The sequence below is a fragment of the Oryzias latipes genome, chromosome 10 (assembly GCF_053564925.1).
Source record: "Oryzias latipes strain Hd-rR chromosome 10, Olatipes_Hd-rR_3.1".
Classification (NCBI taxonomy): domain Eukaryota; kingdom Metazoa; phylum Chordata; class Actinopteri; order Beloniformes; family Adrianichthyidae; genus Oryzias; species Oryzias latipes.
In genome coordinates, this window is record NC_136246.1 from 34,824,998 (window position 1) to 34,837,482 (window position 12,485).

The 12,485-nt window shown below is 47.7% G+C and overlaps 1 protein-coding gene and 1 long non-coding RNA gene across 3 annotated transcripts in view; one reads left to right on the top strand and one right to left on the bottom strand.

The window, feature by feature from the left end:
* Positions 1–955: 955 nt before the first annotated feature.
* Positions 956–12,485, bottom strand: part of mgat4b (alpha-1,3-mannosyl-glycoprotein 4-beta-N-acetylglucosaminyltransferase B) — a 47,952-nt gene continuing 36,422 nt past the window's right edge. For both annotated transcript variants that reach the window (XM_023959425.2, XM_078954450.1), the window contains exons 5-15: positions 11,697–11,743; positions 11,441–11,554; positions 8,682–8,757; positions 8,099–8,213; positions 6,004–6,134; positions 5,823–5,930; positions 4,723–4,916; positions 4,573–4,651; positions 3,314–3,401; positions 2,024–2,136; positions 956–1,517 (exon numbers count right to left, since the gene is read on the bottom strand). In XM_023959425.2, coding sequence (XP_023815193.1) covers positions 1,494–1,517; positions 2,024–2,136; positions 3,314–3,401; positions 4,573–4,651; positions 4,723–4,916; positions 5,823–5,930; positions 6,004–6,134; positions 8,099–8,213; positions 8,682–8,757; positions 11,441–11,554; positions 11,697–11,743 — 1,089 coding nt within the window. In that variant the 3' untranslated portion in view covers positions 956–1,493. The remainder of the gene's footprint in view (positions 1,518–2,023; positions 2,137–3,313; positions 3,402–4,572; positions 4,652–4,722; positions 4,917–5,822; positions 5,931–6,003; positions 6,135–8,098; positions 8,214–8,681; positions 8,758–11,440; positions 11,555–11,696; positions 11,744–12,485) is intronic.
* LOC144994951 (uncharacterized) lies at positions 1,481–6,726 on the top strand. The gene is made up of 2 exons (XR_013658693.1): positions 1,481–1,589; positions 5,426–6,726. It is a non-coding gene; the product is annotated as an uncharacterized LOC144994951 (long non-coding RNA).

The window sequence follows — 12,485 nt, forward strand, 5'->3', positions numbered from 1 at the left end:
GAGGAACCAGTGTTTAAAGGTGTGTTGTGAGAGCGCGTGCGCACGGAAAGTGAATGAGGAGTCAGGGCAAAGCTTCAGTTTTGTGCTGTTTGGCGTGACAAGATGTGACATTGTAACATCCACCCGGACGTTACAATGTCACAGCTGCCCAGCAATAGTATTTGTACTCATTTAAGTTTTTAACTACTAAAGAATATATGCAGAGATCAATATTTACATGTTTGCTGGTTTTGTAAACAATTAAGACTGTATAATTTATAAATGTCACTTTCGCACCATAAAAATATTCCATCATAATTACTTTTCTTTTTTTTTAACTAAATATATGTCGGAGGAAAACCAAATCAGGTCAAATGAACACAAACTCCAACAGGAATAAATGGATAAAGGATGAAAAAGACGTTTGTAACAGACCGATAACTCTTCCTGTCAGTGTGAACGGGTCGTTCTTCCAGGACACGCCCATTCGGCCTGTAGCGGTGACCGTCACGTGACCTTCACCCGTGGGAGTCGCTCCTCCCGGCTGAACGTCTTCAGCTTCGTCTCATCGTTTCCGGCTCCTGATGGCAGAGCTTCATCTGCAGGTGAGGATGATGGAGTTCATGCCCAGATGGGATCGTGTCCACCTGACGCGTCTCTGACACTGACGCAGGCTCCTTCTGTAGACCAGACCTTCACCAGGACTAAGACTAAGAAGCTAAGACTTCACACAGATCTTAGCTTTTATACAAGTCTGGAAACTTGACTGAATGAAATATTTTAAATGGAACTTTTCCTGCGCTGGACATAATGGCCTGAATGTTTCAGACCGTGTGACGTCAGGATGATGTTGGCGTCTGCACGGCAGCAGGACCTTCCAGCGGTGACATCAGGAGGCTCAGCTTCCCGCCAGCATGGCGGCTGCACGGGCGTCGTGTCATGTGACCGTCAGGGCAAAGAACCAAACGTGCACAGGTACGGGAAGGGAGCCGTTTATTAGAAACCGTAGTGTTTCTGAGGCGGGCGGAGCAGGTCCGAGTCTCTCCGTGGAAGACCCCAAAAAACACAGGACTCCGTCCTGGAAACCACAGAACAGTGAGAACCCAGGGGAGCCGCCGCCAGCGACAAAGAAACCGCCTTCATCAGCCCTCTAGAGGCTCAAAGGCTGCAGCAAAGGATTCTGGGAATGCTACATAGTTGAATCTGCGCTGCTTCTCATTAAGGCAAAGAGGTGTGTCCACCCCACCCGAGGGACCTCTCTGTGTTGAGAGGGGCTGTCACGGGGGTGGGTGGGCGGAGCCTCACATCCCCAGTGATGCAGAACGTACAGGTGAGTCCAGGAATAATGACAGTATTTGCTCCAGGGAGCCAACCAGGAGAAAGCTTCACCTCCGTCTGTTTCAGTCTGACTCTTGCAGCGCGGAGCTCCGCCCACACGGGGTCACTGCAGGACCACGCCAGCATGGAGTGCCGGGACAGGAGGCAGGGCGGGGCCTACCAACCGGTGGTCAGCTTCACTCTGCTTTCTTTATGAAGATCTGAGGGGACAAACGCAGAACGTTAGGGAAAACGAGACCATCCCGACCTACGGCAATACCAGAGGGACAAAAGTGAGAATCTGCCTATTTATGAAACTAAAGTTTGGGATCGTCTTAATTAAAGTCAATACAAAAACCATCAAAATGTTAAATCTAAAAATCAATCGTTTTTAAAGGTGGAATTTATGAAAGAGTTTGATCTGTGGAAACAGAATGAGAGCGTAAAGCCTTCACTAACAATGAAAACCAAACGCTGGTGACCCAAAATACAAAATAAAAGCATGAAGCCGGCTGCCACACAGATTCAAGCATTTCTGCCACTTTTAGCTTCAGAAAAACATCTGCTGGACTTTCAGCGGCAGACCGCTCTGGAATCCAGTCAAAGCCACGCCATTGTAGACGTAAAACAGGAAGTTCACCTAACACCCAGGCCAAACTACGCTGGAAAGCAGGCGTCCACGACTGAATTCCTCCAGAAATCTTTCAAACTCCTTGGGGATTCTCACCTCGCTGAGGATCACCCACACAGGTGAGTCCGTCACCACAGACAGGCGCATGGCTTCCAAGGGGCCGAAGGTGGGGTTCACCTCCCCCTCTGCAATCCCGTTCTGGAACATTCCTGAAAGAACAAGTATGAGAGGGGCCGTTCGGCATCAGGAGGTCTGTTGTTGGTGTGTTTTCTGAACATGTGATCCTGGAAGCCGCAGTGATGCTCCGCTGCAGAACTACCTTCACCACACTTCTGTTCCCGTTAGCATCTTTGGTGACGACACAAACCAGACAGCCATAAAAACACACAAACGAGCAGACGATCCGAACAGGAAACATCACCATGACAACAAAGCTGCTCCTTCCTCCCTCATCCAGAGGAAGATGAGGAGGACCAAAGCCAGCCTCAAAGGAAACTGGATCAGACTTTCAGAAGCTAACCCAGTTCCCCAGGGTCCATCAGGTGGCGCCGCAGACACGGGCTCTTTGACAAGAAAAGACGGTCATCTGCGTGCGGCATTTGGTTTCAGCTCTTCCTCAATGGAGCAATAATCCCTGCAGGATTACCAGGGGATTATCTTCCAGCGGCGAGGCCTCAGGTACGAGCCACTGTAATCCCACAAAGACCAGCCTTCCTGCTCACGCTGGGTTTATCCTCAGCCAGGGTCCAGATGATGCAGCGATGAAGAGGAGGGTCCAAGCAGATGCTGTTCAGAACCCTGGAAGAGGGGTCCAGCTGGTCTTCCAGAGAGGTGTTCGGCAGAAACGAAGACGTTTTCAGGAAAACTTGACCCACAGAACAGAGGATCCTGCAGAGTCCATCGGCTCAGATCCTGAACGGCGTCATCCAGAAGAAGCTGTGACCGTTTCAGCAGCTGCGTCTGCACCCATGTTTCAGGAATGAAACCCGATCTCTGCTGGATTCTAACCACACAACCATCAATGTCATGAATCTTCAGATTTCTACAGATTGGTGTCCTGGACATGAAAGTATGAAGTGTTAATGACAGCTGCTCCTCTTCCTCCTGAAGGAGCATCTGTGTATGCTGAAGATCCTCTGCAGCTCCATGTCCCGTTTCCATCAGAGGTTTCACTTTCAGCGAAGGTCGGCGTTTTCCAGAGTCGGTTCCCTCTGAACATTTTCAGGACTAGAGGACGTTTCAGAGACAGAACTCTGAGGTCCGACATGAACTGAAGACCAGACGGTCATGAGTCTGGGTCCTGCCAATGTGCTGATGTGACCTCCAGGATGTGAAAAGAATCCAACAGTCGGAGCAGAAGAATGTCCTCCTCTCAGTCTGTCTCACCTATTCTGATGAAGCCGTCTTCCGTGCGATGGTACTTTGGCGTTCGGTCCTTTGCTTCAGTCAGGGCCTCCTTCTCCGCCTGGATGTTCTGGAAAACACAAAGCCAGAGAAACCGATCAAGTGTGTGCCACCAGAGGACCAAAGCCTCATGAGGAACCTGGATTCTGTGCTTCTCTCTGACGTTTAGAAAGCCTTTGTGTCCTGCAGTGACTCAGCAGACAGCAGAACCTCTGCTCCCCGCTGAGGGTTTACAGCTGAGCGCTGAGAAACAAGTTCAGTCTGGACTTTTTCTACAATCAGGTTTCATCTCCATCTGCAGAGTTTTATGGTTTCCACTGCTTGGAACCAGGTCAGCGTTGCCATGGTAACTGCCTCCACCCTGCTCTCAGTGAAGCTTGATTTTCCGTCTCAGCAGGAGCTGCACCTCCTCTGCATCACGCCTCCCCTCAGCTCCTGCAGCAACTCTGGGCTCTGTTCGGCCTTCAGAGGTCTTTCAGAGTTGCCCCCACCAGCCCCAGTGCAGGGGGAGCACGGGCTGACGGGAATCTGTGCTGCTGATGGGTCGGTGCGGCTGAAGAACGTCTGGCTCTGAAAGACGGCCTTTGGGAGGGAACATGGACCTCCGTCATGCTTGGAGCCTGCAGGAACGCTGCACAGCTGCAAACATCCCTGAGGGGGAGGAGCTGGGCGGATGTGAGGGCGGGGCCAGTGAGCATCTTACCCTTGGGGGTCAGGTGTGTCTTACCTGAGACTAGAGGGGTAAATTCAATTCAATTCAATTCAACTTTATTTGTATAGCCCAAATTCACAACATCATGAATACATAGAGTTCAATAGGAAAATACTAAAATGAACTAACAAACTGACTAAACTAAACTGGCATCCCTGCCCTCAGACCCTCCTTAAATGCATCCGCCTCTTCCTCACAGGATTTCTGCACAAACCACCAGGTTTATCAGATGTTCAACAGCCCCTCCTCTTCAGAAAAGGGGCACTGACCAAACTGAAACCAGTTTTTGGGGGCTTCCAGTGTCCGTTTCTGTAGCTTCTACGGTTCTAGAACTCCAGATTTCAGCTTCTGGAGTCCTTCAGCTTCCAGATGGTGGAAGAACCTTCAGCTCAAACCAAATCAAATCAAATAGATCAAATCAGCTAAAAGACTCAAAGGATTCAAACAAAAACGTTTTCTACTCATGACTTGATTTGTTTATGTCTTAATGCTCCTAAACGCCTCCGAGCTGCAGACAGCAGGAACTCACGTCGAAGGGCAGCACCTCCACAGACGTGTTGAACAGTTTGTCTCCTGGATGCTCGATGTTTCCGCTCCGAAAGAAATACCTGAAAACACCAGACAGAAACTTTAAAACAGCCCCTCTGAGCCGCCCCCATCCCCCCCCCCCAACGCCCACCTCTCGATGCGGACGGGGCTGAAGAATCGTATCCTGATGAAGTCCCCAGCCACTGGGGTGAAGGCCCAGAAGAAGTCCTCCCCCAGGTAGGCCTTCTCCAGGGTGAAGTGCTGGTAGGTCTTCAGGCTGGTGGTCACCTCTGCCAGCGGGTTGGCGTGGCCTTTGTGCAGCGCCTGCTTCCCAAAGTCCTTATCCTGGACACAGGATGTCACCAAAGACTCAGACCGGCGTGCTGCAGATGACCACTTCCTGTCTCTACCATCCCAGAGACTCTCAGCAGCAAGGATGGATCCCCATGGAAACCTCCTGAAACGTGAACACTTCTGACAGAAAAGGGATTTTAGGACGTTTCTCTAAACGACACCATGATCGCATGGGGAGGAGCTCTTATTGTGAAAGGACCAGCAGCAGAGCAAAGCCACAAAATAAAACGTGTTTCAGTGTCAGCCTGTTGTTTCCTAAAATGTCTCATTTTAAAGCAAATGTCTTCAAAAGTTACAGTTTTGATCATTTATGAATAAAACAAGAAGAACTTACAAAAGAACCTTCAGAACGTGTATAAAAAACGGTTTAAAAGCCTACAGAAAATCTTAAAAACTGACATTTTCTTAAAGAAACACAAAGTATGCCTGATGAAGATGATGAAGATGAATCCTGAAGTTTCTTTTCACAGTAAAGATCCACATTCTGGTTTCTTGTGCAGATGTGGACTCGGTTCTACGAGGGCGGAGCTTCAGATGGACCCACACTACACTGATGTCACACCTGTAAGAAGATCCTGGTCCAGATCACTGCTGGTGATTTTCAGAATAAAACCTTGATTTTCACAGTGTTTTATTCTGAAAATCCCCTCCTGGCAGGAGGTTTCCTGTCCCGCTCTAGACTATGACATTAGAAGATCGTTCTTCGTTCTGATCAGCTGGTTTGACGGAGAAGTGGCGCCGCTGCATCCTCTACACGTCTGCCCCTTTGACCCGATGGAAGAACGTCTTCCTCTAACGGTCTCAGTGGAGTTTAAAGCAGACGTCTGGATCCTGATTGGTCAGAAGGTGAGGCGATGGAGCCTCCCCATGAAGATGGGACGGTTGTTCCTGATCTACCTTCAGTTTCTGGATCTTCCCTGCCAGAGAGGAGTGGGTCCCGACGTGCTGGAAGAGCGAGGGTTTGAAGCGGATCCTCAGGTTGGCCTTCTGCCGGTCGCAGTGTTTCTGGTGGAGACAGACGGGTCAGAACGCCATTGCCCTCTGATGGGGCCTCTGTGGACCACGGGCAGGAACTCACCGCGTCCTTCTCCGGGTTGCAGACTTTGACCCACATGATGTGGTCCAGCAGCCAGTCGATGGGCTTGTCTCTGTAGAACATCAGCATGAACTCCACGATGAGCGACAGGTCCGCAGACTTGAACATCTTTCCTGCAAGGAGGACGCGGTCAACTTAACATAGAGGTTGAGAAAACGAGCAAGAAGGTTACCATGACGACCACAGAAGAGGATCCTAATGATCCTGTAGAAGGTTCTAGTGGTTCACATTAGTGTACAAGTCTCTCCATGGCCGAGCACCAAAGTACATCTCTGACATGTTAGTGCCATATGAACCATCTCGTACTCTGAGGACCTCAGGGACCGGCCTCCTGTTGATGCCCAGAGTCAGAACTAAACAAGGGGAATCAGCGTTTCAATATTCTGCAGCTAAAATCTGGAACAGCCTCCCTGAAGTCATAAGACAGGCCTCTTCTGTGTTCATGTTCAAATCTAGACTTAAAACATTTCTGTTTAGCCGTGTATATGACTGAAAGGTCCTATCTGCACTTTTCTTTCCTTTCCTTCCTTTATTTTTAAATCATTTTTCAAATTTTTTTTCTTTTCTTTTTTTCTTTTAAAGTAAATTTTACGTTGATTGTTTCTATGATGTATTGTGATTTTAATGCATTTTTCTGTTTTGTGAAGCACCTTGAATTACTTTGTGTAGGAATTGTGCTATACTAATAAACTTGCCTTGCCTTGCCATTAGGTGTAGTCCAGCCTGACCTTCAGGCGACCTTCAAGTCGCACCTCGACGGTCACAATTCAATTCAATTCAATTCAATTTTATTTGTATAGCCCAAAATCACAACAACAGTCGTCTCGATGGGCTTCGAAGTAAAACATGAAATCAAAAGGATCATGAATACAAAGAGTTCAATAGGAAAATACTAAAATGAACTAACAAACTGACTAAGCTATACTGGCATCCCTGCCCTTAGACCCCCCTTCACGGTAAGGAAAAACTCCCCAAAAAAACGGATTGAGAAACCTCAGGGGTGATGAAGGAGGGATCCTCCCCCAGGACGGACAGGCGATTTACCAGAACTCTTAGAGAAGAATTAACTTATCTAAATCTACAACTACATATATAAAAGTCCAGCAGACGAGCTTCATCCAGCCGTGGTTGAAGGGACAGTCGGGGCGCGAGTCGAGCCGGAGACAGGAACCACAGCCAGGTGAAGGTCACAGACCAGAGCTGTCTCTGCAGGCCAGAAGCTCCCAAAGAAGCAAACCGGCATCAAAGAGAGCCAAACCCCAAACGTGAGCGTCTGAATCGTAGAACGGCCCCACAGCGCCCCCTGTCTGATGTCAGTCAGAGAGTCAGCTTCAAACAGATCAATGCATCAGGACACCCAGGGGCCCCCAGTCAGGAGGAGGAGAGGTCACAGCCAGGACACCAGGGAGTAGGAGGAAGGACATGGCTCCTCACAGAGGAAGGTCAGCGACTGTATATGAGGACTGGACTGAGTGGCCCCTCCCTCCGGTGTTCCAAACAGGAAGTGACCTCAATAGAGAAACAAACAGCTGATACTCATTCTATTGGTCAGAAGAAACATTCTGGATCTGATTCTGATCCAGGAAACATTTCTTGATAATCCTCTTTGTTTATTATTGTTGTCTGTTTTTAGTTGTTCAAGTCATAAACTGAACTATTAGACGTCTGAGTAAAAATAGGTGGAGTCTGCTGACCCCAACCTCAAACGCTTGATTGACAGATTCCCCAGAGCTGCTTTCAGTGGAAGGGGTGTGGCCTTTCAACAAGCTCAGTCCTGATTGGTGACGGTAGTCGTCATAGAAAAGTGACTCAGACCGACTCGGACCAATCACAGTCGCCTGGCTCCAACATGGCGGCGTCCATATTTAGGGAAATAGGCGACTGAACTGATTTAATTTTGCTGGAGCCAGAGGTAACGCGTCTTTCTACGGGTGACGTCACACGTGCCACGTCCAGTCTTCTGTTAGGGACCCGCTCACTGAGGGGCCCTTACTGAGCAAACCTCTTCACAGAGCAGGGGCCCTAACAGAGCGGGCCCCCTAACAGAGCGGGGCTCCTCCTGTAGTGGGGGTCTCACCGATGAAGCCGAGCTGGGAGAACTCCAGGATCATCCACTCCTCGGACGGCTGCTGCAGAGCGAAGTTCTTCATGGTGGTGAAGAAGTTGGGCCGGGCGACGATGTCGTCCTCCAGCTGGAAGACAGAAGCAGACGTTCATCTTCCTCTGAGCATCAGCTGGTTCTGATGAAGCCAAACGGGTTTCATCAGAACCAGACCTTTCAGAATATTCTGGACTAGAAGTCAGAGTGTGTCTGCAGACGTGTGTGTGTGAGCGGGTTTATGAGGACCTGAAATCCTCAAGACAGACGACAGCATTGCTGTGTGTATACCGCCACCTACAGGCCGTCTGTGGTATTACAAGAAGATGGATGCTATTACGCACAAATATCATTGGTAACTTTGTTCAAACGCAAAAACAAAGCAATCTGAAAGGACAGCGCCCCCTGGTGTCTCATTCAGAGACAGCTTGTTTGAGTTTTTGGGCTGAATTAACAGTGAGGAGTTGTGTGTCTGTGTAGTGTGTTCTTGAGTACACAAAATCACACAACACTGAGTCTGAGGACTAGAATCCGACTCATCCATCCCCCAGTGGAGCTTTACCTGCACATAGTAGGTTCCTTTAGACTGAGCATACATCATCAGGAAACAGTAGTCCAGGTTCTGCTTTGTCCTCCACCTGCATAAGAGGAGGAGTCATCATGAACCATCAGGGACAGTGACTCCGCCCTTATCTTCAGATTTAATTACCTAAAACTGAACCATTCGTCAAGTTCTGGACCCGTTTATCTGAGAATGAATGTTGTTCTGCAGATTCCTTCATGAATTTATACGCTGACTTCACACTTTTCCACCTTTTTTTTTCCATAGAATGTACACAGCTTTAAGCAGAAGCTGCAGATTTCAAAATAAAGTGTGTCAGCTGACTCTGTGGGCCCATGCATGATCACGCTCACACCTGCACCTCTAAACCACCTTAATGATCAAAGCTTTATTGAGACAGACGATCGACACAAAAAAAATCAAACCAACGTTAAAATTCAAAACAGAAAGGTAAAAATAAAACATTTACATTTAGAATGGAGGAGAGGGAGGGGTCAGTGTGACGGCAGTTACAAAGATGGGGGGGGGGCAAACCTATGACCATCTTTTTGTTTTGTCCCGCCTATTTTGTAAAAGGTTAAAACACCACCGTCCTCCTATGGGAGCAATAAAATCTGACCCCCCACCCCCCATTGCACTGCTGCTCTGAAGACCCACATCTTCGTTCCTGTAGCTCAGACAGAAGCTCTTTGTGAATCTCCTCCTTCAACACAGACCTCCTCCCTCCCCTCTGTGACAACCCCCCCCCCCCTGTAAAGGCTGCCCTACAGCAGGGAGCCAACAGGCTTTTTATAATCCCTCTGAGGCCTAACAGCAGTCACGGCTCAAAAGGCTCTTATGGGGAAACAGAAGCTGCCTTGTCTCATGCCACACCCCCCTCTAGAAGCTCCAGAGGGGCAGGGGGTCAGCCGCTCCCCACCCCAACCATGAAAACAAGTGGCTTCTAATGGAAACTGGAGGGAAAACGCAGATTCCAACAGCCTCTAACACTCCTGAACCAAAAACCTTCAGTTCTCTGCTGTACCTGAAGACCTGCCTTTTCCAAAAAACAGAGATCCAGAGGAGGATCCACAAGAGGATCCAGAAGAAAATCCAGAGGAAGATCCAGAGGAGGATCAAGAGGAGGATCCAGAAGAAGATCCAGAGGAAGATCCAGAGGAGAATTAGAGGAGGATCAAGAAGGAAGATCCAGGGGAGGATCAGAAGGAGGATCCAGAGGAAGATGCAGAAGAAGATCCAGAAGATGATCTAGAGGAGAGTCCAGAAGAGCATCCTGAGGAGGATCCAGGGGGAGATCCAGAAGAAGATCCATAAAGAGATTTAGGGGGAAATCCAGAAGAGGATCCAGAGGAGGATCAAGAGGAGGATCCAGAAGAAGATCCAGAGGAAGATCCAAAAGAGGATCCGGAAGAGGATTCAAAGGAAGATCCGGAAGAGGGTCCTGGGGAGGATCCAGAACAGTATTCAGAGGACAGTCAAGAAGAGGATCATGAGGAAGATCCAAAGGAAGATCTAGAAGAGGGTCCAGAGGAAGATCCACTGAAAGATCCAGAGGAGGATACAGAGGAAGATCTAGAAAAGGTTTCAGAGGAAGATCCAAAGGAGGATCCAGAAGAAGATCCAATAGATGATCAAGAAGAGGATCCAAAGGAGAATCCAGAGGAAGATCCAGAGGAGAATCAGAGGAAGATCAAGAAGGAAGATCCAGGGGAGGATCAGGAGGAGGATCAAGAAGGAAGATCCAGGGGAGGATCAGGAGGAGGATCAAGAAGAAAGATCCAGGGGAGGATCAGAAGGAGGATCCAGAGGAAGATGCAGAAGAAGACTCAGAAGATGATCTAGAGGTGAGTCCAGAAGAGCATCCTGGGGAGGATCCAGGGGGATCAAGAAGAAGGTCCATAAAGAGATCTAGGGGGAAATCCAGAAGAGGATCCAGAGGAAGATCTAGAAGGAAGATCAGGAGGATAATCCAGAGGAAGAGCCAGAAGAGGATCCTGGGCAGGATCCACTGGACGATCCAGAAGAAGATCAAGAGGAGGATCCAGAAAGGGATCTAGAGGAGAATCCAGAAGAGGATCCCGTGGAGTATCCATGAGAGGGGAAACTGAGCTCCAGTGAAGTAGATCCCTACACTACAGCTTTAAAGTAAAAAGTAATCAGTTACTCTTTGGACTCTGAGTTTGGTGGCTTTCATGAAAGCTGCTGTTTCTCCATTTTCAGCATCACAGGATTTCTCTCCAACTTTAAATCAGTTATTCTTCTTTATGGATCCATTTCTCTACACGTTCAAAGCCCTCCATCACCTGCTCCCTCTTATATTTCTAATCGCCTCCATATCAACACCCCCCCTCCTCCTCTCCGGTCTTCTTCCTCCCTTCAGCTTTCAGCCCCTCGGCTCCCCAATTCTGAAACTCTCTCCCCCCAGACATCCTTAACACTGACTCCTTTTCAATTTTTACACCCAGACCAAAAACCAGTTTAAATCTGCTTTCCCTGATCTTCTGCTATCTGATTTTATTAATGATTTTAATGTATTTCTTGTTTTTAACATGTTGTGATTTTATTGGGTTTTCTTTTGAATCTGTCCAGTGTCCTTGGGTGTTCTGAAAGGTCTTTCAAATTAAATGTATTGTTATTATTGTTTGGTTCTAATGATCAAATATGGGAGCTCTTGAATGATTCTGGAGGTAACAGGACACTTTGTCTCTACCTTAGAGGAGGAAACAAACTTCCTCCTCTAGGCTCCTCACTGCACACACCTGACTCTCTCCTTGGGGTCTCCAAAAGACTCTCGAAGGCGGGAGAAATCTGGATAGAAGTGGACGGACGGCGAGATGACCTCCAGAAGTCCGGACTGGATCTCTACTGGAAAACTGGGAATCAGACAAACACAAGAGAAGCTGAAATGAACCAGTTTTCTAAGACAAGAAGGAAACAAGGACGGAGGGAGGAATCAGGGAGGGGAAATGGATGCTGCGGCCTGTTGCCATGGTAACGGCATGCACACTGACTCACAGGCGCTTCAGGTTGTCTGCTACACTGCTGGCATACTGCTGGTCAGCCTGGAAACACAGACGTTCAACGTCAGTTTCAATCAAATCAACGAATGAACAAAATGAAAAACATTTAAATTCAAAATAAGAATCTGTGAAACAAAATTTATGCTTGAATTTATTCAACTACCGACTAAAACATTGTTAAAAACAGCAGATAACACAACAGTCTGTGTTTAGCTTCTATATTTACAGTTTATATTTACAGTGATATGACTCATATCACGTAAGAATAATATTGATTATTACTAAACACCAAAACATTTTAATTCTAAAAACAAAAACAATAGTTTTGAAAAACTGAAAAAAAAACACAAATAAATGTTTTTCTCTATTTACATATTAAACATTAAAGTTCTGTAAACAAATAAACGGTAAAAAATAAAATAAAATAACTTGTTTAAAATCTAAACTTCCTGAACTTTAAAATGACAGAAACTCAGAAAAATAAATACTTTTTATAAAAAAATGCCCCGAACACTGTTCTCCAGTGTAACTTCACTGAAACTTCGCTTCAAGTGTCTCCTCCTCATCAGGGGGCGGGGCCAGACGGCCAAAGAGGTACTCAGTACTCTCTTCCAGAGACTTCAGTCTTTCCGTCTGACCAGAACGTCCTGGGAGGAGTCACGTGTCTGCCTTCCTGTGGGAGGAGTCACTTGTCTGCCTTCCTGTGGGAGGAGTCACGTTTTTTCCTTTCTGTGGGAGGAGTCACGTGTCTGCCTTCCTGTGGGAGGAGTCACGTGTCTGCATT